The sequence below is a fragment of the Anabas testudineus genome, chromosome 11, assembly GCF_900324465.2.
Source record: "Anabas testudineus chromosome 11, fAnaTes1.2, whole genome shotgun sequence".
NCBI classification, from domain to species: domain Eukaryota; kingdom Metazoa; phylum Chordata; class Actinopteri; order Anabantiformes; family Anabantidae; genus Anabas; species Anabas testudineus.
The window spans coordinates 13,413,806-13,437,514 of record NC_046620.1 but is presented as its reverse complement, the minus strand read 5'-3'; the positions used below and the strand labels follow the sequence as shown (position 1 = coordinate 13,437,514).

At 39.1% G+C, this 23,709-nt stretch overlaps 4 protein-coding genes across 4 annotated transcripts; 2 read left to right on the top strand and 2 right to left on the bottom strand.

Moving 5' to 3' along the window:
* The first annotated feature begins 534 nt into the window (after nucleotides 1-534).
* On the top strand, nucleotides 535-2,178 carry bet1 (Bet1 golgi vesicular membrane trafficking protein). Its single transcript, XM_026347795.1, has 4 exons — nucleotides 535-702; nucleotides 887-993; nucleotides 1,124-1,180; nucleotides 1,532-2,178. Exons 1-4 carry the CDS (start codon nucleotides 684-686, stop codon nucleotides 1,685-1,687), a joined length of 339 nt encoding a protein of 112 aa, XP_026203580.1. The 5' UTR covers nucleotides 535-683; the 3' UTR covers nucleotides 1,688-2,178.
* Nucleotides 2,179-2,281: 103 nt separating this feature from the next.
* zgc:85777 (acyl-CoA/acyl-ACP dehydrogenase) lies at nucleotides 2,282-17,095 on the bottom strand. Its single transcript, XM_026347793.1, has 9 exons — nucleotides 16,807-17,095; nucleotides 11,792-11,912; nucleotides 7,435-7,564; nucleotides 6,097-6,203; nucleotides 5,522-5,689; nucleotides 5,113-5,286; nucleotides 4,537-4,698; nucleotides 3,229-3,379; nucleotides 2,282-2,670 (listed from the first exon to the last, which is right to left on the bottom strand). Exons 1-9 carry the CDS (start codon nucleotides 17,005-17,007, stop codon nucleotides 2,580-2,582), a joined length of 1,305 nt encoding a protein of 434 aa, XP_026203578.1. The 5' UTR covers nucleotides 17,008-17,095; the 3' UTR covers nucleotides 2,282-2,579.
* A 143-nt stretch (nucleotides 17,096-17,238) lies between these two features.
* Nucleotides 17,239-19,222, bottom strand: gngt1 (guanine nucleotide binding protein (G protein), gamma transducing activity polypeptide 1). Its single transcript, XM_026347796.1, has 3 exons — nucleotides 18,417-19,222; nucleotides 18,193-18,291; nucleotides 17,239-17,999 (listed from the first exon to the last, which is right to left on the bottom strand). Exons 2-3 carry the CDS (start codon nucleotides 18,286-18,288, stop codon nucleotides 17,874-17,876), a joined length of 222 nt encoding a protein of 73 aa, XP_026203581.1. The 5' UTR covers nucleotides 18,289-18,291; nucleotides 18,417-19,222; the 3' UTR covers nucleotides 17,239-17,873.
* A 99-nt stretch (nucleotides 19,223-19,321) lies between these two features.
* tfpi2 (tissue factor pathway inhibitor 2) lies at nucleotides 19,322-21,484 on the top strand. Its single transcript, XM_026347794.1, has 5 exons — nucleotides 19,322-19,489; nucleotides 19,615-19,785; nucleotides 19,975-20,154; nucleotides 20,348-20,521; nucleotides 20,954-21,484. The coding sequence occupies exons 1-5, from the start codon at nucleotides 19,417-19,419 to the stop codon at nucleotides 21,034-21,036; spliced, it is 681 nt and encodes a 226-aa protein (XP_026203579.1). The 5' UTR covers nucleotides 19,322-19,416; the 3' UTR covers nucleotides 21,037-21,484.
* Nucleotides 21,485-23,709: the final 2,225 nt, after the last annotated feature.

The following is a 23,709-nucleotide window of genomic DNA, read 5'->3' as shown; positions in this document are numbered from 1 at the left end:
ATAATTGTTTTTTCTTCTTAATAACATTGTTTTGTCTTGCTAATTATACAATAATTATTGTGTATAATTGCACTCAGCCACATGACATCTGATATAGTTTAGGTTTCCATGCTTTTGTCTAAGGGGAGCGACTGGTAATTAGAAAATGTGACTATATTATACAAATATACGGGGTTTAGTCTTTTGTGGCAGATCGTCATACTTTTCACAATATTGAGCATGTGAGTTACATAAAATAAACATAACAACATGTAAAGAAAAACATTGTAATGATAATTTAATCATCTACTGTTGCCACATGATGAACTTAGACTTAAATACTGTAATACAGAATGAATAGGAGGCACACCTAATAGAGACACTGAATGACACAGCTGCTCTTAAACTGTTTGAATAGATCATTTAATAAAGATCTATTCTATAAAGATCTAATAATAGATCATTTGGAATAAAATCAGCTCTTCTCCGTTTTGTTTTCGTTTCACTTTTTGCAATTCGCGATTGTCGATTGTCCTCGTCGGCCACCGTATGATGTCGTGGCGTTTGTTGTAGTGCACAGACTTGTCACAACCGGTGACTGATAGCTGGTATTATTGAGTTTATTTGGACTTGGAGTTTATTTTGAATTTGTTTTCGTACATATTTCATACGCCACTAGACAGTTTTACCTTCAGTGAGCCAAGATGAGGCGCGCCGGTCTGAGTAAGAAGCCAACTAAAGCCTTCATTTTAAGCTCATATTAGCTTGATTGCTACTCAGCTAACGTTAGCTAACTTCATATCTTGATGTTTTGGTCAGTGTCGGTTCTAACGTTATGTTACTGGATTAAAATGCAAACTAAATAGCAAGTTAACGGTGTGTTACCTGTCATCGTCGTTTGTTAAAGGTGAAGGGACGTCTGGGAATTACGTAGCGAGTGGATACAGTGTCTATGAAGACGAAAATGAACATCTTCAGGAGGGACTGAGAGAAAAAGTCAAGGCTTTGAAACATGTGAGTAACAGAAACCAGCACATCAGAGTAGCACAGATTACTGTCAGCTCTTTATCTTCTATGTGAATAAATACATCTTTGTTGGAATATACTTAAATGTTGATAGACTGTGTTTTGGATTTACTTACAGCTCTCTATTGACATTGGAGCGGAAGTTAAAATCCACAATAAAATGCTCGAGGATATGGTGAGTGGGTTTTTTTTTTGTCTTGCATTTGATATCATGAATACCATCAACACAACAGACTTACAAATAAAAACACCTATAGGTCTATATAATTATATTTATTTGATGATTGATTCATTAACCTTGTAGCTGATGGAGAGGGAGTTACTTCTACTTGTTGAAGCTTTCACCTGAACGTAGCAAAGTACAAGTATAATGTTTCCCTAGAGGAATATATAAAGTAGAATTAAATGGGGGTTCCTCACGATTGTTCTTGGAGTGTGGTATATTCATACAGTATTGTCTTTTAAGAGTATTAGGTTTGTTTATTTGCCTGGACTTCAGACTTCATATCTGTCTCTCCTACACTAGGACACAGACTTTGATTCAACAGGCGGTCTGCTCGGTGCCACCATTGGCAGAGTAAAGAAGCTGTCCAGAGGCAGCCAGACCAAACTGTTGTGCTACATGCTGCTCTTCTGCTTCTTCGTCTTCTTTATCCTCTACTGGTTCATCAAGCTGAGGTGATAGGAGAGCGCTGATGGACTTTTTGAGGCCATCATCTTCCCCAGTCTGTGCCATGCTGATGGATCTCAAAACTAGACCAAAATAATGAGGCAGGGATGTTTTTTAAGTGTCTTAAGACTTACTGTTACCCTGAGTCTGTAAGCATTTCATACAGTGACCATAAGCTGAGTAATGTAATGGCTCCTATTGATGGTTTCTCATGAAGTCCTAAAATCTAGAAAAGAAATCTAAAAGGTCCCAGATGATCTCAGACTAACGGCTGTAGAAGATACAACTGTATTAAGACTCTGAATGCTGTAGTGGGCCCACTGAATACTTAACAGTGATGAAATAGCAAATCTGTGGATACAGCCTAAATTTTGTTAAAAATACTTAGGCTATAGAATGCTAGCTTTAACATCCAAACTAACAACGGTGGCGTATGTTGTTATTGTTTCAACTTTGTTGTAAAATGTTTTCCAATGTAAATAAACAGATTTTATGCTCTGAAATGACCTGTATGAGTGCGTGCTACCAAGACACCTACAGAATTGATTAAAAAACGTTAAAACAGAATTTTAATATGGTTTTAGAAAATTGTCAGTGACACATAAAAAACACAAATTGCTGAATATTTATTTTACACATTTTTATACACATTATTTCATCTACTATGAAAAATGAGTTTTGTCTTTAATCAGTATTTATATGAGAACATTACAACAACTAAATGTAGCTGTCTGCACAAATATTTCTCACCGACTACATATAATCAAGATAATCAAAGGCTAAATTTAAAACAATCCGACTTCCTTTGATTTCTCAGTCTAAACCTGACAGGATTGCACTTAGGTGATCACAGCTTTTTTCTTTAAGCAATTTGAAGGCATGTCTGTCCCAGGTGATCAAGTGATCACTTTTTGGGTAGTGTGTCCATGTACTTGCAGATGATTCCCAGCATAACCTCATCAGCTCCTGCACCAATCGACATTAATCGGGAATCCCTGTGGAATAGACAACATTAATACAAACTATGGTTTCTGCCACATTACTTAAAAGAGTCCTGTGATAATTGTCTTTCTGAAGCTGCTATCTGAGTCATTAAACCCTTGTTTAGCTGCATTATTTGCCCCATCACTAGATGTCAGCACAGTGTTAAATAGGAACTTAACAAATGTGAATGTTACTCGATAAGGTTTTACAGGCGCCCAGCTTAACAGGAGACTGAGGCTTATGTATGTATGGAAGAACTGTTTACTCACACGGTAAAAGCCATGAATCAGTTTCATTCCAGCACTAGAAATTATAGTGAGCATTATGTTTTTTTAAGCTCCTGGCGAGGCTGATGTTACCATAGAAACATTATACCTTTACCAAAGTGCACATGGAACAGCTAAATAGTTGGCTAGCAACAGTTACCCCTATGAGATAAAGTACACTGGGTTGAAAATAATTGAAAATTAAATATGCTAAGTAATTTCAGTAAGTGCTCTAGCGTTGGTATAAATCCAGATCAGATGAGACGTTTGACTTTGTGCAGCTTTTCTTCTGACCAGTGTCACCTGTAAAATCTGCTGACTGGCACGTCACTGGTGAAGCCCATTCCTCCCCAGTACTGGAGACAGCTGTCGCTCACTTCTCTGGCAAGGCGGCCACCCTTTAGTTTGGCCATGGATGCCAGCCTGGTAACATCATTGCCTTTAATGTACAATGCTGCAGGGTAAAAGAAAGGAGAAAAGTAATGGCGTGAGCAGGAAAGGGTGAGAAAATGTCCATGTGGACAGAAAGAAGTTATAAATTAACACAATAAACCAATGTGGTTCCGTTTCAGTCACTTGCGGCTGCCTCTGATTCAGTGTTTTTGCATTCCAACCTTTTCCCAGCGTAACTGATCAACACCTCTATTGTAGCTACCCTCCAGAGAAACATGCAAGCTGCATGAGGTTCCCTGTTTCAGTGTGCAAGGATGTTTGTGTGGCTGTGCGCTTATCTACCTGTGCCAAACAGATGCAAAAGCTTTGATCTGTTCTGGGCATGCAAATCTGACTTGAACCATTACCAGTGAGACTAATTTATTCAAAGCTGCTATCCACTGGAGTGGTTAGAAACGGGACAAGAAAAACCACAAGACCTTGGACACCTGGCTGACAAATAGTCCCACATATTCATTCAGTGGAAAGCGCACGAAATCTGGGAATGTGGCAGTTTATCAGGTGACCCAGACTGTGGATTTTGATGCCATTATCGTTATTGGCTTGGTAAGAAGGTTGGACATAGGGTTGATGGGTTGATCCCTTGCTGCTCCTGGCCACAAGTATCACTGGGGAAGACACTAAAATGAGGGACACTTCTCATGGTGTGTATGAGTGCAAAAACAAAAGAACATGGAGGTACCATCTGCTACATTTCTGTTATGCATCCTTAGTTGTCTTATCCATGTTAGAAATTGTTACCAGGTACAAATTGTTAAATATACCTCAAACACATTGTCAATTAAAAGAAAATGTAAATTCATATGAATTTCAGTGAATTAGCACAGCAGAATTACATGAACATATCACTGGTTAATACAACAATATACATTATTCAGTCAGCCTCTATGTCTCTGACCAAACTACTGCATTATACATGAAACAAATCAGCTACTCAGGACTAGTTTGGCCTTCACATCTTCCTTGTAGAGCTGAGTCAGTTAAAGCCTGAGTTTTATCTAGAAGAGCTGCATATGGGCAGGATTTGCCTACATTAAACAACAACAACTTTAAATACTTGGATGACTCACTGTGCCACTATAGAGGCATTCAGAGGCAACAAACACTAATATGTTAAAACTAATTTTCATTTTTGTTATGGAATTTTTGTCACCCTACCGGTAGCACGGTAAAAGAGGGAGCGGAGCAGCTCAACCTCTGTCTGCAGCTCCGCCAACCTGAAGTGAACTGACTGGTGGTAGAGAACAGGCTGCTTGAAGATCTTCCTCTGCCGTGTGTACTCAATGGTCTCCTGAATTATGTTGTCCATCGTCGTCAGGACTACAAGTGTTGAGATAAGGAGATGCTCGTTATTTGTGTCTCTTATTCATGTTTTGATTGAGTGTATCAGACCAGACAAACTCATGTCGAGTTTCACTAGTAAAGTATTATTCTGTCAGCCAAAGAAAATGTTGACTCAAGCTTGTTAAGGAACTATTTCACAGGAGATTAATGTTTTAAACTATGTGACCTGAACTCCCCATTTTATGGAAACTAAAACAGCAGTCAAAGCACAAACAGTACATTTTTCAGTAAAATCTGTGGGAGGTGGTTGAGATGTATGGAAAGAAACAGTTAAGCACGACAGCAAAGGATAAAGTAAAAACGCTGTTAAAACAAGAACAGATGACGTCTGATGACTGGATGTGGCGGAGGGAGAGTGAGATTGAGGCAGATTAAGTAGGGCTCACTCACTATTGGCCACTGCCCAGAGCCTCTCTTCCTGGAACTGAAGCATCTGGTAGGTGAAGCCCAAGCCTTCCTGCCCGATGACGTTCTTGCAGGGCACACGGACATCATCAAAAAACACTTCAGCTGTGTCTGATGACCACATACCCAGTTTATCAATCTTGCGGGCGATGTGTACTCCTACAGTGGGAAGAAGAGGAAACAAAATAAACATCATAATACAGCTTGACAAAGACACACTTATAACACAGGCTATATAAAAAACAGATGCCAGAATTCTGTATTTTAGGTTGATGTGATGTGTTTTAGATAATCTCTATTTTAATTAAAACAACAATAAAAAGTCTCTATATGTAAATGGATCTTAAGTTGATGGTTTGAAGGAAAACTATGTCACAAATAACTTGACTCCCACCTGGCAGGTTCATGGGCAAACAGATGAGAGATTTGTTCCTGTGTGGGGGCCCGTCACTGGTGTTGGCAAGGAGACACATCCAGTCAGCCTGGGTACCATTGGTGGTCCACATCTTTCCCCCATTGATCACATATTCATCCCCATTCCTCACTGCCTTAGTCATAATACCTGAATCGATCAACGTATAAATAGATGGAGAGAGAGAGATAAATGATTGAAAGGTTGAGGGGGAGGTAACCAGGTTAAAGGGGATGATTAAGCAACAGTGTTTACCTTTAAAGGAAAATACTTTAGGGCACAGTTTCACCAAAGCTAAGGCTGGTGCATTACTGTTGGTACTGACATAATGCGTTTTAATCCAGAAAGATTAAATCTGAATCTGAAGTGAATTTATCTCTTTAAACAGTAAACCATCCCTCTCTGCTGAGGGAATATCAGTGCCAAATTATAGGTGCTGTATTTCTGACTTCTAGATCCTATTTGCTGCATTACTGAATTGAATAGGGTCCTTCAGGGGCTAAAATAGGAAATTATATGATAATAACTGCCTAGAAAATGATAAGGAAGAGACACACTTGAGACATCAGAGCCGGCTCCGACTTCACTAACTCCAAGGCAGGCCACTTTGTCCCCCATGATGGTGGGAAGGAGGAACTCTTTCTTGAGCTCAGCTGAACCAAACCTGGAGACACAACCAAGAAATAAAAACAGTAACGATTGATTTTACTTACTCTTTGACACTAAGAAGCACCCTGCCTCGATTTCCCTCGAACTAAGATCAAAAAGACATCTCCAATATCTTTGAAATGTAATACAAACATGACTGTCAAGCAAGTCATAATAAAAGTTGAGTGAAACCCTTTAAGTGTTTTGTGTGACTGCGGTAACACACAGAATTATACAATTTCTACTTTAAAACCACACTGCCATGTTTAAGGCAATTAAGAGTAACAGTGGGTGGTAAGTCCCATGGTATCCCTAATTTGCAGCGCTCTTAGTACTTAAAACCTCATTGCAGGCGAGTGTAGAACTCCTAATTAAGCCCCTGAGATTCCAACTGTCTATTGCACTGAATTTTGTCTTGTGTCACCAGCAGCTGTTTCATAGCAGGAGGATATTACACAAGTCAAGGTCTTACATGGGTGAGACAAACGATCATCAAATGTCTTAATACGCATACCCCCTATGGAGTGTAACAATGATAGAGAGAAGCCTGAAAGTTTGGACTCAGCAGAACACTCCAGGGTCAGTCATTTATGTTTCACAATAGCTGCTATGTTATGAAATGCAAGCATCAGTGCAACTCACTGTTCAGTATAATAACAGCAGCTTAATCATGATCACTGATAGACGTATAACGATACACAAAATAAACTAAGATACTAGCCCGAGAGTGAAGATGTATAATAAAAAAGAAAATTCTTCTTACTCCATAAGTTGAACATGTTTGACGTCAAACATAGTATAATTATCAACTGGGTCAGAGTTGTTGCCAGTTGCTAGACAAGCAACCTTTTTTTTTTTTTTTTTACCTCAAAGAGAAACATATTCATGTAGAAATAATGTTTGAAAATGTACTTCAGCTGTGACACAAGTGGCTGTAGTGGTGGTGTAAAAAGGAAAAAAAGAAGCAAAACAAAAAGCAGATACTGGTGCCAGATTCACTGACTAGTTGTGACAGAGACAAAAGAAAGATAAAAGTGGAGGGTGGTTAGTGACACAGGTCAAATGTGCATTTCCATAAAGACAGAGCCACTGACAGACCTATAAAAAACCTTTTGGGATCTTCATAGTGAAAACACATGATTTGGAATATGTAATCCTCAACTTTCATCTGTGAGAAAAACTACAAAAAAAATTTGCAATAATCCACTATTGCTCATACATGAACTGTGATGTTTGTGGAATTGTACCTGGCCAGTGCAGGAGTAGCCATGTCACTCTGCACACCGATGGCCATGGGGATGCCTCCACAGCGGATGTTGCCCAACTCTTCTGCTACTGCTACACTGTAGCTGAAGTCAAGTCCCAAGCCTCCGTACTCTATACAGGACAAAACGCACACAGTTTTAACAACGACTGCTGTCCACAGCGGACAGTTCACTCTGTATTTTTGTGTATGAGCATTGTCTTCATTTGTGCACATTTGATAGGTGGAACTTGACTTGTCCAAAGAATCGAAATCAGAAACAATGGATTTAGAAATGCAAGACAATTTGGATAAATATAACTAGCTTTGCACTCACCTCCCTCGTCTTACTTACTCTTTGTTATCGCTCTAATAATATCAATTCCTGGCACGTTTCTGCACATGCCCACAATGTAACTGTAATACATCTGAGAATTCACTGGCACCAGAGCATGCGGTGGAAGGCACTTGTGTTTATAGGATGTTATCATTAATTGTGCTAATCTGTAATTATGTCTAAAAGGCACTGCAGAGAGATCAGTAGCACACAGCAGATAAGGGTCACTGTCATCTCTGTGTCATCTCATCTCTTCTACTTAGTGTATCCAGCTTGATTTTGATCCCTTAAATAACCCATTTACTGAAAAAGTCAAAATTATATGTCTACATTCTCAATTCTGGTAGTGGAGACATTTGCAAAGACCTTAGGTCCTTAATGGAGCTGAAAAGTGCATTATAAACCATGTTTAAAACCCTACTTTCTGTCAGTCCTCATAAAGAGCCAATCTCTTTACCTGTCCTTTGTTTTGCCTTTCATCATCACTTGCGGCATCTACTCTGAGAGGAATAGCTTGTTTTTCCATTCTAATGACTTAATGCTAAAGGGCAATTTTCTGCTCACTACTCCTGTACATGTACTGGCTTTCATATTGGATTTCTCTCAAGTTGTTTGTAGTAAACATACCCACATCCAACTCCTGTCAAAATAAAACAATATAAAAATGAATGGTCTTTCTGCAGAACAAAAAAAAAAAAAAAAAAAAAAAAAGAACATTATCACGTAATGCTGGTAAAGCAAAAATAACCTGACAGTTATTCATTTAGTACAAATCTTTGATCCGATCAGTCAAAAGTAACAAGACTGAGCATTTGTGAAATACTTAGTGCTCCGTTTTCTCATGACTAGTATGCCAGCTGCCCGGATAATGGATACTAGCACTGACTGACAATGAATAATTATGAACCAATTTACCACATGCAGACTTGTAACTCTAGCAAAGTGGTTTCATATCACCTGTCAGACAAGTTATAGAAAAATGGAAAGAACAGCCTGGCAGAAGTGCAATAAGAGAAAGAGAGCTGAATCAATGTGGGACAAGCAAAAAGAATGAGCGGGGGAGCCAAAAATAAGAGGAAATGGGTGCAGCTGTGTAGCGATAAGTTTCTGAGCACTGGAAACCCTGTGGTGGATAATGTGGACCAAGGGAAGCTCTGAGGTTTATCCCAGTTTAAACAAAACAGCAGGCTGTCTGGTTGAACAAGCAAGCAGCAGAAAAACAAACAGAAGTCTATAACAAATGTCAGTCCTATGCACATACGTTTCTTCTGAACAGCATGTGATCCACAGAGTAGTTTCTCATCAGGTGCAGATCCATATGAAGCAAATATTGGTGCAGCACAAGCAGAATTTAAGCAACTTTGAACAAAAAACACTGCAGTTTTCTACTATTCTCATTCTGTTTTCAACATGCACACCAACATGATGAAACTAGCAATAAAACAAAGCAGTGCTCCATGGATGACAATACAGGAAGACGAATCACTGATTAGCTAATTGTTTTTCAACTCATGTATGCATCAGCATTACATTGTGGCATAGTATAAAACCAGGAAGGTGACTGTGCTAGTAATGATTCTGAGCATGCAAACGACCCACATTCATCACGGTTTAACAAAAAACACCCTGGACAAACAAGTCTCTCCAGAGAGCGATCATCTAAACGTCAGTGTCAAAAATATTCAGTTAAAGGGAAAACTGTTCTGTCTGTTCACCTCTGTGTCAGAGCAGAGGAAAACTGGAGGGGAACCAAGGGTCATCCCTGTCCTCTCCCTCAATATAGCTGGTTTGGGAAAACTTCCTGTTCTCATGTTTGGAAAGGTAATAATGCTTTTCCTTGAGCATGGAAAGAGTGGAAGTCTTGAGTTTTATTGTCTATGGACTAAAGAAGGGAAAATACTGTATGACTCCACAAGGTGTAAACAGCCACATTAAATTTGTGGCCAGTTTTAAACCGTTCGTATTGTATTCAATCTGGCAGTGCTCTGTTTTGTTCTGGAACTTTATCACTGCTCACAGAGGAGCTCTAAATACTAATAAAATAACCAAACAATAGTATTTGTATTGCGAATACAATCTTATCACATGGCTTTTATTTCACACAGGCTTTTTAAGCACTAAGACTGTTTTGTAAAAGATTTTTTTTGTTTTGTATTTGGCTTGAGTTCTTTTCTGATTAACACCTATCATCCCACCTGATGAATCACTTCTGCATTGAACAGATTGCTAAATCCCTATTCCCATTCCTGTAATCCAAGCCTCTAAATCAATTAACCCAGTGAATAATTCTTTGGTGCTCTGCTTCATTAGTCAGCACTACAGCAAAGGGGCATGTATCGTGGTAAAGACTCCAACTGGAAACATATGTAGTCTTATGCATGCCCCTATTATCATGTTGTTTTGAAGTGTTTTACGAACTGCATTTCTAAAGTAAAGTATGTTTTCAATCCTGTACATGGTTACACTGTTAGGCTCCTCCTCCTCTCTAATCCGGTCAACTAATGCTTCAGTCTTGTGTACTCAGCACATTTTAATTCCTTTGTCCTCCCTCTTCTTTGACCTACAGACCTATTAAACCTCTCCACAACATTTGTCCTGTATTGGTTTTCCCAGAACAGTTTATTTCAGCATCAAAGATCAGACAACTCATCACTGTTGTCTGTATCACAAGACAAAGATAAAAAAAAGAAGAGGCTATTTCATTTTCAGAATTACAGTGGGAGTAATTCAATGTGTGAAACCTTTGACATCTGCTATAGAATACCTCCCTCACATCTCTATTCAAAATGAAGTACACATGACACTTTCAAATATTTTGTGGTCCTGCGCTGTACCTATGCTGCTTCCTCTTCCACCCCAGCAGTTAATCAGCTGGGTACACATCTGGAATTGGGCTATACTGCAGCAGACAGCTGCTGTGGGCTATTGCTGTGACACCGTGCACCCGTCATCACAGTGGGAGCATTTCTAAACCAGACCAACTGTAGGGTATGGCTGTCAAACCAAAAGAAGAGAAGAAAGAATGGAACATGAACTCAACTGTGAAAAGACATGCCAAACGCTCAGTGAAGCGGAGGTGGACAAACTGTGCACGCAGTGAAGGATTCCTTAGTTACTTGTCTGTTGTGGGACACATTTTCATGCCCCTTTACAAGAGGGAGTTCTAACCACAACTTACATTATGATTCTGTGTATTCACATATTGAAAAAAAATCTTCCAGAGCAATATTGATGTTGTGACAAGGTCATTTCAATTCTCCGATATATTACACATTTACCAGAAGAGTTTTGCAATGGCAGCATAAACAGCACATCCCACCAGCATGTATCATGCAAACTGTAGTACACGTCCATGTTTGTATAGCTTATCAACTGGAATTTCCTGGAAATTTTCCTAAGTTAAACTCTAAAAATGAAAGTAGTCTGTAAAAAAAAGTATTTAAGTTCCCAACAGCAAGAAACGTGCATTGAGTTTGACTTAGTTAGTTATTATCATTTTCCAGATGTTGGATTATCTCCTTAATTCCTTTCACAGAAAAGGATATCAACACAGATATCCTCCAGAGTAAAAAGGCATCTGGGTCATTAAACCAAAAGGAGCTTTTTTTCTAGCTCTCTGCTCCAGACAATACATAACAATTAAACAAAATTAATAGAAAGTTCCTCACTAGTCAGTGAGAGTTGTCTTTAAGAAGCAATATCACTCAGTACAGCATACTGTAATAGTAAGGCTGGGGCTTTGACAATCCTAATCCTAAATATCTGTTCAGACTCACAGGGACTGGAACCATCCCAGCATGCACTGCTAGTCAATTGAAGGTCTAACAAAAACAGAGGTGACCAAATAAATTACTTTTAAGGGCAGTTTGATGGCAAACCTCCTAACAGAAGAGGGGGACTTATGAGCTGCTACACATCAGCCTACTACACCACATAAAACTATCTTTATGAAAATAAACTGCTACAATGCTGTTGATTGGTTGCTTGCTTGCTTTTTGAATACCAGATAGTGTAACACTTTTACCGACGGGTTTGTTGACTCCCAGAAATCCAGCACTTCCTAAGATTTTGAAGATTTTATGGGCTGGAAACTTTCCTTCTGCTTCCCACTGATCCACATGAGGGTTGATCTCCTGGTCGATGATCTACAGTACAAACACAACAGGGCACATGATATGTTCATCATGTTGTGTGCAAGTTATCATGTGCACAAAATTCTGTTTAGCATTTTTTCCTTCCTGGACTTTAAGCATATGTTTTCATGCTGGATATGCAGTAATGATCTTGTTTTAACCACAGTATGGTAACAGCAAATGACAGCCCTGCTATTCTATGTCTTTTTTCATAACCAAGACCAAAATTATATAGATTATGATTGGAGAAAAAGAAACATGCATACAGGATTATGATGTTATTCAGTGTATCTACTTTAGTATTCATTACCAGTGAAATGTTTGGGCACACCTTCTCATTCAGTTGTTTTTCTTAATTTTTATTATTTTCAATATTGCACATTAATACTGAAGCGATCCAAACCTCATTCTTCTGTCCCAGAATATGTTTTATATTTCCCATTTTTTAAAGTAGCCACCTTTTGTGTCTTAAACAAAACCATTGTAGAATTCAATAGAAATGCTGGTATGTAAAAAATATAAGAAAGCTGACGGCCCAATTAAAAAAGGTCTGATATTGAGCTGTTCGAAGCCAATACCATGCTGATATTCAGCATCTTTGCATGCCACCACTCAAGTGCCAATATTCTGATGACTTTGTGTTTCCTCCAAAATTTTTAATAATAATTTAAAAATAAAATAAAAAACATCTTAAGTAATATTTAGAACCACACTAATGATTCTGGATTAGCATCCACTTCATCTACTCAGCCAAAAAGCCTAGCACAAATATGTACCTAGAGATCACATATGTCTCAGACCTAAATAAAAGAATACATCTATTGGCAAAGACAAATGCATTGTGGTCATCTTGTCAGTGAGTTTTATGTAATCTCTTCTCTGTAATTTCTCATAGGTTAGAGCAGCTTTTGTTTTGTCTCTACAATGTGAATTCAAGTAGCATTGTGCACTTGTAAAGCATTATGAGTGTATATCACTAGTGCTTGGTTGTTTGAGTCATGAACAAAATGTCTGCAGGGATTGAAGAGACGGTTTCAACTGGACCGGGAAATTAGCAAACTTTAGTGCCGTGACTCATTTTGAGCACCTGGAAGTGGTCCACAGCTGGAGGAGCACTTAGAAATGACCAATCTATTCAGATGCTGAGACCAACCTATTGACATGCTATTTTGGCGGGAACTCAAGGTGCTTCACAGAGAATAGTCAGTTCCAGATCTCTGTTGTAGGTTACAGTCTCTTCAAAACTAATTTTAATATTAAGTGCAGTTCCTGCATTTTCAAGCATATACATTAACACATAAATAAAAAAACAAAAAATAAAAAAACAACTCATGTGTGTGAATGTGACCTTCCCCTTTCTAGCTGAATGTAATTCAAAATAAAATGTCCTCCAACAAATGGATCTGTATTCTTCAGACAAAAACCATAGTATATTTCCTTTTGTTAATATTCTAATTCATAAACTTTTTTAATAAGCCATAACTTCAACATACCCATGACAATTTGCTCCATAACTGTGTTTCCCTGCTCAGCACAATCTGCTCTAAATGGTCGGTAAAGCCAATGAAAAGTAATGATTTAAACAAAAGAGGCATTTAGCGGAAACAGGAATCATCAAAATGTCTCAGCCAGTGAAAGGAGTTAAATGAGCCATGTGCAATAATGTGGATTCTGAAAAATAAACCTTATTTGATTCTTTTATGTAGGTTTGGGAAGTTTCCACTTCAGAGTGAAAGCACACCAGTTACTGAGCTTGATTAGGCCTGTGTTTTAACATTCAACACAAGAAATACAAAGTACTGAAGAAGAAAACGCAGTTTTTCCTCTCCAGGATTTCAAAAAGAGATGCACACTCATCCACACCTTCCAAAATACACAAACCGAAACCAACCGACCATTTAATTAGCCAAGAAAAACTTACTGGCAGATAATACAAGGCAGACAGAAAACAGAGACATAATCTTTTACTGTCCAGAACACAAAACAGATACTACTTTAAACAGTTGCATGAGGACAGTCCTGTTCATGAAGCTGTAAGGTATTACAAAACATCCAGTCTGAAGAGTCTGAGCTTTTCTATGGAACCCAGGATTACGCCGCATAAAGTACATGACATGGCAAAATGCATGTCACAGTTACAGATTATTTAGCAAGACTGTTAAATTAAATAATCTGAAATGTAATGAAGTTATTTTATTAAAATCAAGTTTGTTATTGGTTATAAAGGAGTAATATTATATATCACACTTAAATAAAAACTCGAAAGTGACTTCAATAAACATCATGTCATGATACTAATACACATCATGGCACACCATTATAGCCAAATCGCCTCCCCTATTGCCAATAATATTACTACTCAACCAATTATTACAAAATAGGCAAGTACAAAACAGCTTGGTGCAGTGGTTTAGCATATAAGATGTATAAAAAGGCTATTTGGCTATTTGAGTTGTTCTGTTACTTCGCAGACATGTCTGTATTGAAGGAAGTTTCTGTCTGTAACCATGGGAATCTACACATGCCTCTAGAAATGCAAAGGAAGTCTCTTTGTGCCCCATATCTTCATTAATAATAGGAGTTGACCTTCCACACATGCCCGCTTTGGCCAGTTCAATACTTTGCTCATATGGGAGACTTTCAATGTCTGACTAATTTCTTGGCATGGAAGTTCTTGTATTCATTCCATAAATGAGGACATGCATACACCGATCCATGTAACACAGACATGACCAGAATGACAGTCCAGCATGGACCTACGCCCTCCTCACCCACTAATAGAATATTTGTAGTGGAAGCATCGGTACTGTGAAACCTTGAACAGTCACTAAAGGATTTCCTATAATCCTAACTATAAACACACTTTTCCAAAGTGGATTCTTTTAATAAACCATGTTGCCTGAATTTCCCTTTCCTGCACTGCTAGCATATTGTTTAGCATTTCCTTTTCACATTTTATCCTTCCCATTATTCCCAGTGCTACTTCATTCTCAACCTCCTGGCATCCTTTCAAGGTTTAGACACCAAACAAGCTTCCCATCATTTACCACAACATCTTTGCTCTCTGTCTTAAATTAGGCTCATTATGTTTTTCAGACAGTGTCTGTCTGGTAATGGATGTTAAAAATGACTCAGGCTGATTACTAATGTTTTCCCGCAAAAAATTACAGCTGATGATGATCCGATTTCCATGCAAGACACTTTTATTTACATTTATACATTCACTACAAATAATCAAATCTTTATGTGTGGAAAAAGTATCTAAACCTACTATTGGAAGAAAGTTCTGTGGATGGATGAGATCCCATTTGTAATGGTAAAACATCATAACCTTGCCCAGCACTGATGCTTCTAAAACAGGACAACTGGCCATCATGGATGGAGATACCAAGCTACCATCTGTGAAGCTCAAAATAATGTAAAGGACTGATAAACAGTTAGCGGAGGCACAGATTCGCATACTTTTGCCACACACAAGTATTTATGATTTCATCCTGACTCAGGGACAAAATGTCTTTGAAACAAACAACAAATAGATAGCTTTGGCTAAACTACACTGACAGACCCAAATAGCTTCAGAGAAGGTTTCATCTGAATGCAGCGTCCTACTCAGTAGCCCAGAGACCATCAATGTTTATCTAGTTTCACTAGTCTTACAAAAGTCCACCAATTAGGTCTGCCTCTTCTATTACAAAAACTCTGCACATGAATCACATCCCTTGGAAAAAAAAAACACAATCTGTTTTACATACTGTGATGACAGCTTACTCTTTGTGCTTCTGACTTTCTGTGGAAGGTGTTTTAGTGACTGATCAGTGAGAGTGTGAAGGACACTGCAAGACGTGAACCTCTATACACAGCATCTAAGAAGAAGAAGCATTGCACACAAAATGGCACAAAACTGCAAGAATACGGTAAATCGATTTTTCACAAATTTGTCTTAAGATCTGATCTAGCAATTTTTGGAATTGACTTGCATAGTCCGGACCGTGACACATGGATGCTCAGCTGATTTACGGTTGCATGAGTGGAAAAAGGGTAGGGGAGATGATATAGAAGGCACTACAAATGCAAGATGTTTGACAGTAGAGACATGACATGACATGACATGACATGAAAATGATCACAAACAAACTGCAAAAACTGTTTTTCAAAGAATAAAAATGTGGTAGGATCTCAACAAGTGTGTCGTTGACTTGAATCCATATGCATTTGTACAAGACTGATGTCCAGAACCAACCTCTGTACAGACTTTTCATTGAGATGAGCATTTCGCTATAGCTTAATTAGTCATTTCTGCTAATTTAATACAGGAGCATTAAATGTACAGGATTTGTGATCATTTTAGTGATATGCCTGCTTACCACAGTTGTACCCTCCTTGTGTTCTGTATTATCAAATGCTAAAAGAAAGATAACTCCAGTGCAAGAGCTGAAATGCTGTGCACTGACATTAATCAAGTGGGATGTGGGAGTTCATGAAAACACAGGAGCCAGAGAGCTGCTGTAAACCTCTGTGAATAGCCACCTGTCTCTCCAGAGCTGGAGGAGCAGGGGAAACGCACCCTTACACTGTTATTTAAGGACAGAGACAGACGAATCAACATCCTCTTCTAACTGTAGCACCGTCAAAACGATCAACTTGAACCTGGGTGCGTTATTTTTATAGCTGAAGCTACAATAAATAGCATCCGAGAGCTAGTCTGTACAAAGCTCGTACAGTGACCTCTCACCCACTTCTACATTACACAGCCTCGTTCATTTACACTGTGCAGAATAACACTGCTGATTGTAAGCCAGCACTAAAGGGCATTGTGTTATATTAGGTGTCACAAAGTGAAACAAAGTAAAGTCAGGTTTTTCATGCTAACGTCGAAGCTTGCTACCAAGCTAGCAGCTCTGCATACCTTTCTGAGAGACGCCTTTAATGCAAAGTGCTCTTGTGTGTAGATTAAATGGTCAGCTGTGGTCTCAGGGGCACTGCCCGCTACGGGTTTAGATGTCACATTTTCAGACAACGACCGGCCACTGACATACGAGGTGCATTTGTAGAAATGACCCCTGTTAAACAGAAAGTTTAGACGCACGGCTCCTTCGCGCAGCGCCATCTCTGCTGACAGTGGCTCGTGTGCGCATGCGCAGTCTGCAACGCAGCCTGCATCCTACTTGGAGTGAGGAACAGCCAAAGGTTTATTTCCCCAGATTAAACATTAACCCAGGTGGAAAATGACAATGTGAGGAATGACTGATTTGGGGAGAGTTTAGTTTGACTTCCTCTGATTCCAGCATGTGTGGGAAAACACTATTAAACAAACCTAAAATAAGTCACCTAGTTGTTTTTGATAAAAGGGGCCACCGCCGCGTTTCTCAGCCGAGGGGTCAGGAGAAGGGACACAGACAAGGAAAGTACTTACTAGACCAAAAAAAAAAAAACATATGAAAAAGTATAAAATAAAAAGTAAGACTGAGGAAAAGAGCAGAAAACTGTCCCTTTTCATTTGACAATTACCATGGTGTATGTGACAAAGTGATGATGCTCGCATAAAGACTTTCAAAGGTTTCTGTAAATATAGGCAAACCGAGTTATGAAAATGTATCTGTTTCTCATAATGAATGAGGGAGACAGGCTGAGGTATAAACAAGCACGTTTAATGACAGTTACTTCTGTGTGTGAAACAACACATGGGCCCGTTTGCTCAGACTATATACACCACACGAGAGAGAAGCATTGTACGGCATAACCCTTGCCAAAAACAACTCTTTAATATTGCATCTTTTCAAAGAATAAAATTACTTGGCTACAAATCTGGCCAGGAGATGGGGAATGGTTTACATGGGAACGGGAGAAGTTTATAAATTTGTTTGTCTTTATTGTGTCCTTCTAGTCTTCTCAGTCTGCAAATCCATTTTTATGAGGGGAGGGAGATTGTCCTTGGGTGCTAATCTGAGATATGAAAAGCTCCTCGGGTCCAATCTAGCAGATGGTGCAACCACCTTTCTCCTTGAAGGGGTTCTTGTCCTCTGCAATGCCTTTGACAAGGGTGTCCTCCTCCACTCCAGCCTGAATGTAGTCCTTGATTTCCTCGCAGCATTTAGACGTCTAAAAGTGATCAGAAAAAGGGTGTTTAGACATAAACATGGGTCCTGATGGAATTAATTGCACTTTGTCCAACTACATCCCAACAGGTTGACAAAATTGTTACTTGTCGAGAATAGCACCCATTAAACCTAATTTATTCACTATAAAAGAAGAAAAGCACTGACATATTCTTCACATTAGTGAAAGAACTTACCAACCACCTCTCAAGTTTCACTTCAAGTTTTAGTTGGTTTACTTCCATTAGAGCTTTGTCCTTGTCTGTCAGATCCTCTACATTAATGACTGGCATTCTCTGTCAAAAAAAGGAAATATTCAACTTTAAATTTTCAAAAGAATTCCCCTCCTACGACATATAAATAACTACCTTAGCCCATAATTCAACATGAAATGTAATTCAAAGAATAGAAATGTACTTACGAATGCTTACAGGGAGCAGTCCTTCACCTCCGAAATCCTGCTGAAGAATCCCTCTCCTCTCCCTCAGTCGGGGTTATAAAGTAATCTGCATAAACAATCTTAATCCACTAATCTGATTAAAACAAGGCCCCCAGTGTACGATCACACCAGTATCTCAAGTGTGCTCTTGGTGGAGTGGGTGAATCACACAGGTGTGTCTGTTTGGGTTGTTTGAATTAAAATGTGACGTCGTATTTACTATATTGCAGATTAAATCTGAATCTTTGCTAATTTGACTCTTTTAAATCATAGATGGGTTAAGGGCTGGTGCTTCGTGGATCAGGTCACTCTGATAAGACGGCTAATCTGTATTTAGCCTCCACCTGTCAAGGTGGAGGCACATCATCGCCCTAAACATGAGTGCACTGCATTTTCCAGCAATACGACAACAACAACCTTTTCTTTAACCTGTAATATCTGGATTGGCCCCTGATTTTTGGATTAAACAAAGTAGCAGAAGTGGAATAATGCAGATATCTAATGGGCCTGAAATATGAAGGTGATAGTAGTATAGCCAGTGTGTGGGCGAGAGAGGGTGTGTGTGTGTGTGTGTGTGTGTGAGGACACACACAGTTGTCTGCTGGGGACTTGGTCGTGTGGATGAGAAAAGATCGCTTCTCGAAATCAATTCTCATCTAATTTTTCTTTAATATCATCATCATCATCATCATCATCATCATCATCATCATCCCTATGAGTGTCCAGTGAAAGGAACCACTCACTACCTTGTACGCAAACAGCACAACGTCACCTCTCTTGTGTCATTATTGCATTTGTCACATCATCTAGTTCCACAGTAGTAGCAGCAGTAGTAGTATTAAAATGAGTCACTGCATCTCCGCCCCAAACTTTCCACCGGGAATCACCTTCCAGCAGCTATAAAGCTGGAAGTGGCTGGGGGTGGTCTGCAGAGCGGAGGAGGCTGCTGCAGAAGTTGAGGCAAAAAAGTTGACTTGGCACCATGGACTTTGGCACATTAGCGCTTTTTACCGTCCTGTCTTCGTTTTACGGCGTTTTGGCGCTGCCCCCTAAAGGTAATACATGAAGAGGATCGTTTGATCAGCGAACACTTCGATTCTAATTCATTTTGTGCATTAGTTCATACAAGCTTTAGAAGAAAGGTAGCTCTTATATTAAATTCTGTCTTCGCTGTTTTCAGGCGCATGTCTCCTTGAAGTTGACGAGGGACCTTGCAGAGGGGAAATTGAGCGCTATTACTACAACACCATAACCCAGAAGTGCGAGGTTTTCTACTATGGGGGGTGTCAGGGGAATGCCAACAACTTCAAGAGTTATCACGAGTGCCAGAAAACATGCTTCAGAATCCCAAGTAAGTTCTCAGTGTGTGTGGTGAGCATGCATCTTGTCCGGATGAGGCTGGATGTGTGTCACCTGCTTGTTGTGGTGTGACTCTTTGTATTTCTAATATGAGCTGAACAATAGGAAAATGCCATTAAAACAATGCACAAAGTTGCACAATGCACCTAGATCTAATCTCAACCCCAACTCCTCCCTCCAGAGATTCCCCAGATGTGCAGGTTTCCTAAAGAAGTGGGACCCTGCCGTGCCCTCCTCCCCCGCTACTTCTTCAACATGACCACTATGCAGTGTGAGCCCTTTGATTATGGTGGCTGCAAGGGGAACCTCAATCGCTTCCTAGACCTAACGTCCTGCATGGAGTACTGCAGCCCCAAAAAAAGTTAGTCAAAAGGAAACGTCTGACATCCTGTCTCTGAGCAATCAGGAATAATGCACAGTGGCTCTCTGCATGCACGGCCTGAAAACAATAGTACTGTTTCAAGCTGAAATACCAGACGTGATTTGATTCCAACACTTTGAATTATGTTTATGAAAGACGTCTCACGTTTTGTGCCCTGTGATTCGTTTTACAGCTGTTCCCGTGCTCTGCCTGGACCCTCTGGACAGGGGAAAGTGCTCAGCCTCCATATCTCGGTATTACTACAACAAAGCGACGAAGATGTGTGAGGAGTTCATCTACTCAGGCTGTGGAGGGAGCAGCAACAACTTTGTCTCAAGGCAGACCTGCATGGACGTGTGTGCTAAAGGTGTGCGGGTGTGAGTGTGAACTGAATGAAGTCTGCACTGAAGTCTGTAGCTGAAGATGATAATTGTGGAGAATTTGCATACTTCTTAATTCAGTCCTGACAGCTCTTGGATTGCCACTTAGGCTCGTTGGTTTGAATTTGGAGAGAATGCGGCAGTCAGCAGGGATTTGGGATGAGCCCCAAATTATGTTCAGCTGATTGAAAAAAAATAAAAAAAAGTTTGCCATCTAAAGGAAGTATTAGCATACACTTGATGATGATATCCTCTAAACCATTTATGCACTACAGCCAGTCATTAAATTATAAGAGGAGACCAAGGAAACCCCGGCTCTAGGAAAGTCAGTGTGCTCATTTCTAAGTCTTGAAAGGCAGCAAATGTTCACATTACAGGTTATCATACTAATCAGTTGTTATACAATCTCTTTGTTCCAGGCGGGAGAAAACACACAAGAAAAGGAAAAGATCTTCGCATGAGACGGAATAGAAATAGTCACATCACTTTCTTACAAGCTTAGACAGCTGACACATTTTTTTTAGGGGGGGGGAGGTCGGGACAAACCCTTACTGTAAGACTAACACATATTAAGTTGACTATGTGTCCACAATGTGACGAGCTCTTCAGTGTTGTAACCTGAGGAGAAATACAGTGCCCAGTATTTATGAGGCATTACGAGAAATGTTTCAAATGTGACTTTTACTGTATTTTGTTGTTGAGGTTCGTTATCTCTGTTTCTGCATTTGTATTTTGATACTGTATGCAAATAATGTTTTATATAAAAAATACATCATGCTAGTGAACTTTTTTCATATGGCAGTTTTTCTATGAGCACATTTAAGATACAGGAAGTATTAGCTTTAAATGAAATATTGTGCCTTCTTTTTTTACTTTGATGCACTTTTATGCTGCTATTGTCAGTAAATCACTGTATTGTGTGTTAAAATAATAATAATAAATAATAATTAACTAACTCAAATGTGTTGAGTGCAACTTCTTTAAAAACTGCAGAGTAGGTAACCTTTGATGAGTGTTTCCATGACTTTTACCCAAATACAGAGACGCTGCTGGCAAAAATAAATTTAATAAATAAATAAATAACCAGGCTAACAGGCTTGGATGGTTTCTTCACTTTCTCTCAATCACTTTCGCTTTATCTCGACGTTTTCCCCATTCCTAACTAATGCCGCTGCCTTCCCTTCTTATCTGGTAGTACTTTGCAAAGCATGCAAGGCTATCTTGGTTGCTTCAGCGTGGCCTTGAATCGGGAAGGAAACAATTATGGAGAAGCAACTGTTACTGTGGCAGGTTCATTAAAAGGTTGCTGGACTTCTAGAAAAGAGGAAGCTGCTGTACAGGACGGTTCACAGAATGTGAGTCATCAGTTTCAAGCACACTTTTCAGCAATTATAATGCGATTATCATAAAAATGCATATGTGCAAGTTGGAATGCAGCATAACGAATATACATACATGTTTCTCACAAGCTCAGTAGTAATAGAGGATTTTCAGTCGGTGGTGTGTTATTTTCAACAACAGAAATGAATGTTCTGTAACCCCATTGAGAGAAGGAGGCTTTCAATTTCAACCACTCTCTGTTTCTAACACCCTGACCGTCCTAAATCTGTACTTTGTTCCATGTCTTATAATAGAATTACTGAAGTGCTGTGTGATTTTTCAGACAACAAATATTTATGGAACATATGAAAAGAAGCAACTCACCCATCTGGCATGGCTATAAATAGCAATAAAAGGTAATACATCTGACCATGTCTTTTGTTATTAAGAAACAAAGATAAATCACAGTAGATACAGAGAGGATGCACTCCGAACCAAGCAGCTTCTCAAAGTGTCGTCCGTGGACCAAACAGGTGGTTTTGAATCATTGGTGGTTTTTATGATAAGGATGACTGGCACATACAGTATGAACAGTTTATCCTGTTTTTTTCTTAGAAAAAAAAAAGGTATAGGTAACGCAGAACAGCATATTTTATCTTATAAGTCCAATCTGTTTCTATTAGACCTTGCAGCAACATATTCTCACGGCCTATTTTAATTACAAGACAGCATGACTTATGTTTGAGATGATACAAACAGACTCAGTGGTTAACTTTTAATTACAACAAAGCTCTGTCTTGAGCCGTTAATGGGCGGGAATAATACCGACTGTAAAAGATTCTGTGTGGTTTGGAGGTTTTCAGATTGATTCATCCTGCTCTGGTTATTTCATTAGCCGCAGTACATTAGGCAGGAGCAATTTTGTCTCATTACCAATGGTTATTAATGAACGTTTACACTGAAACACGGTTCTCATTAAAAATAAGATGAATTCTCTCTCAGGTGGCCACTTTTGACCAATGTGCTGGATTTGTGAAACCTCAGCCTTGTGAAACTTTAGTTTTTAAATCAAACTTTAGGTTGAAACTTGCTTAAATGCTAAATACGGAACCTTTAATGTGACAATAAATGATGAAGATGCTGCAGCATGATGCCTCAGAACACTTTAGGTGCAGATGGAGGTGAAGGGGAGAATCTTAGACGCCCCCTGGTGGTAGAGTCACACATCATTTACCATTTTAAATATACTGACACTATTTTGTGTGAACAGTCTAAACTTTTATAATAAAAATGGTTTCTGATATAAAACCTGTAAAGTAGGTTTCGCTAGTTTTCGGACTGACACCATTAAATTAATCAGCTGCAAATAAAACAGAATCAGGAGCATCCCAGTGCATGCAGCTCAGGTGATGAATCAGCAGCATTTATTCTACTACAATGTGTTTTTGTAGGTGGATCTTGTTTGTTGAAATGCCTTCAGAGTACTTTCACAGCTCTGGCAGCATGGTGAGTATAAAAACCACGGAGTGGAGAGCCAGCTAAATGATTTATGTTTCACTTTGAGTTTTGGTGCTGCACCAAATCATCTCGGGTTTCTGACACCGGTCGTCAAACAGTAACTGAATTTCCACTGAAGCACACTGTTTCATAAGTTGCTAGTATAGTATCGTTTGTGCATGTTGTTCAATGTGCCAATGTCCCCAAAGCCAGAGACAGGAAATCCAATATAGCTACTCGTGATATTATCAACAAACCAAACAGGCCTGTCTTTAAATGAATGGGGTACTTTGTTATTGCTCAAATAAACTCCCTAGCTAATATAACAGGAAGAGATCATTATTAGTTATAAATGTTG

What these genes read in the sequence shown, in the direction of transcription:
- gngt1 (XM_026347796.1), bottom strand. Translation starts at nt 18,288, where the DNA reads ATGCCAGTCATTAATGTAGAGGATCTGACAGACAAGGACAAAGCTCTA. An exon ending in TGAAACTTGAGAGGTGGTTG is followed by an intron (nt 18,000 to 18,192) that starts GTAAGTTCTTTC and finishes GATCACTTTTAG; the next exon opens with ACGTCTAAATGCTGCGAGGA.
- bet1 (XM_026347795.1), top strand. An exon ending in AAGTCAAGGCTTTGAAACAT is followed by an intron (nt 994 to 1,123) that starts GTGAGTAACAGA and finishes ATTTACTTACAG; the next exon opens with CTCTCTATTGACATTGGAGC. An exon ending in ATAAAATGCTCGAGGATATG is followed by an intron (nt 1,181 to 1,531) that starts GTGAGTGGGTTT and finishes CTCCTACACTAG; the next exon opens with GACACAGACTTTGATTCAAC.
- tfpi2 (XM_026347794.1), top strand. Translation starts at nt 19,417, where the DNA reads ATGGACTTTGGCACATTAGCGCTTTTTACCGTCCTGTCTTCGTTTTAC. An exon ending in AACATGCTTCAGAATCCCAA is followed by an intron (nt 19,786 to 19,974) that starts GTAAGTTCTCAG and finishes TCCTCCCTCCAG; the next exon opens with AGATTCCCCAGATGTGCAGG. An exon ending in CATGGACGTGTGTGCTAAAG is followed by an intron (nt 20,522 to 20,953) that starts GTGTGCGGGTGT and finishes TCTTTGTTCCAG; the next exon opens with GCGGGAGAAAACACACAAGA.
- zgc:85777 (XM_026347793.1), bottom strand. Translation starts at nt 17,007, where the DNA reads ATGGCGCTGCGCGAAGGAGCCGTGCGTCTAAACTTTCTGTTTAACAGG. An exon ending in CCTCTTTTACCGTGCTACCG is followed by an intron (nt 3,380 to 4,536) that starts GTAGGGTGACAA and finishes TTTACCCTGCAG; the next exon opens with CATTGTACATTAAAGGCAAT. An exon ending in CCAGTCAGCAGATTTTACAG is followed by an intron (nt 2,671 to 3,228) that starts GTGACACTGGTC and finishes TCTATTCCACAG; the next exon opens with GGATTCCCGATTAATGTCGA.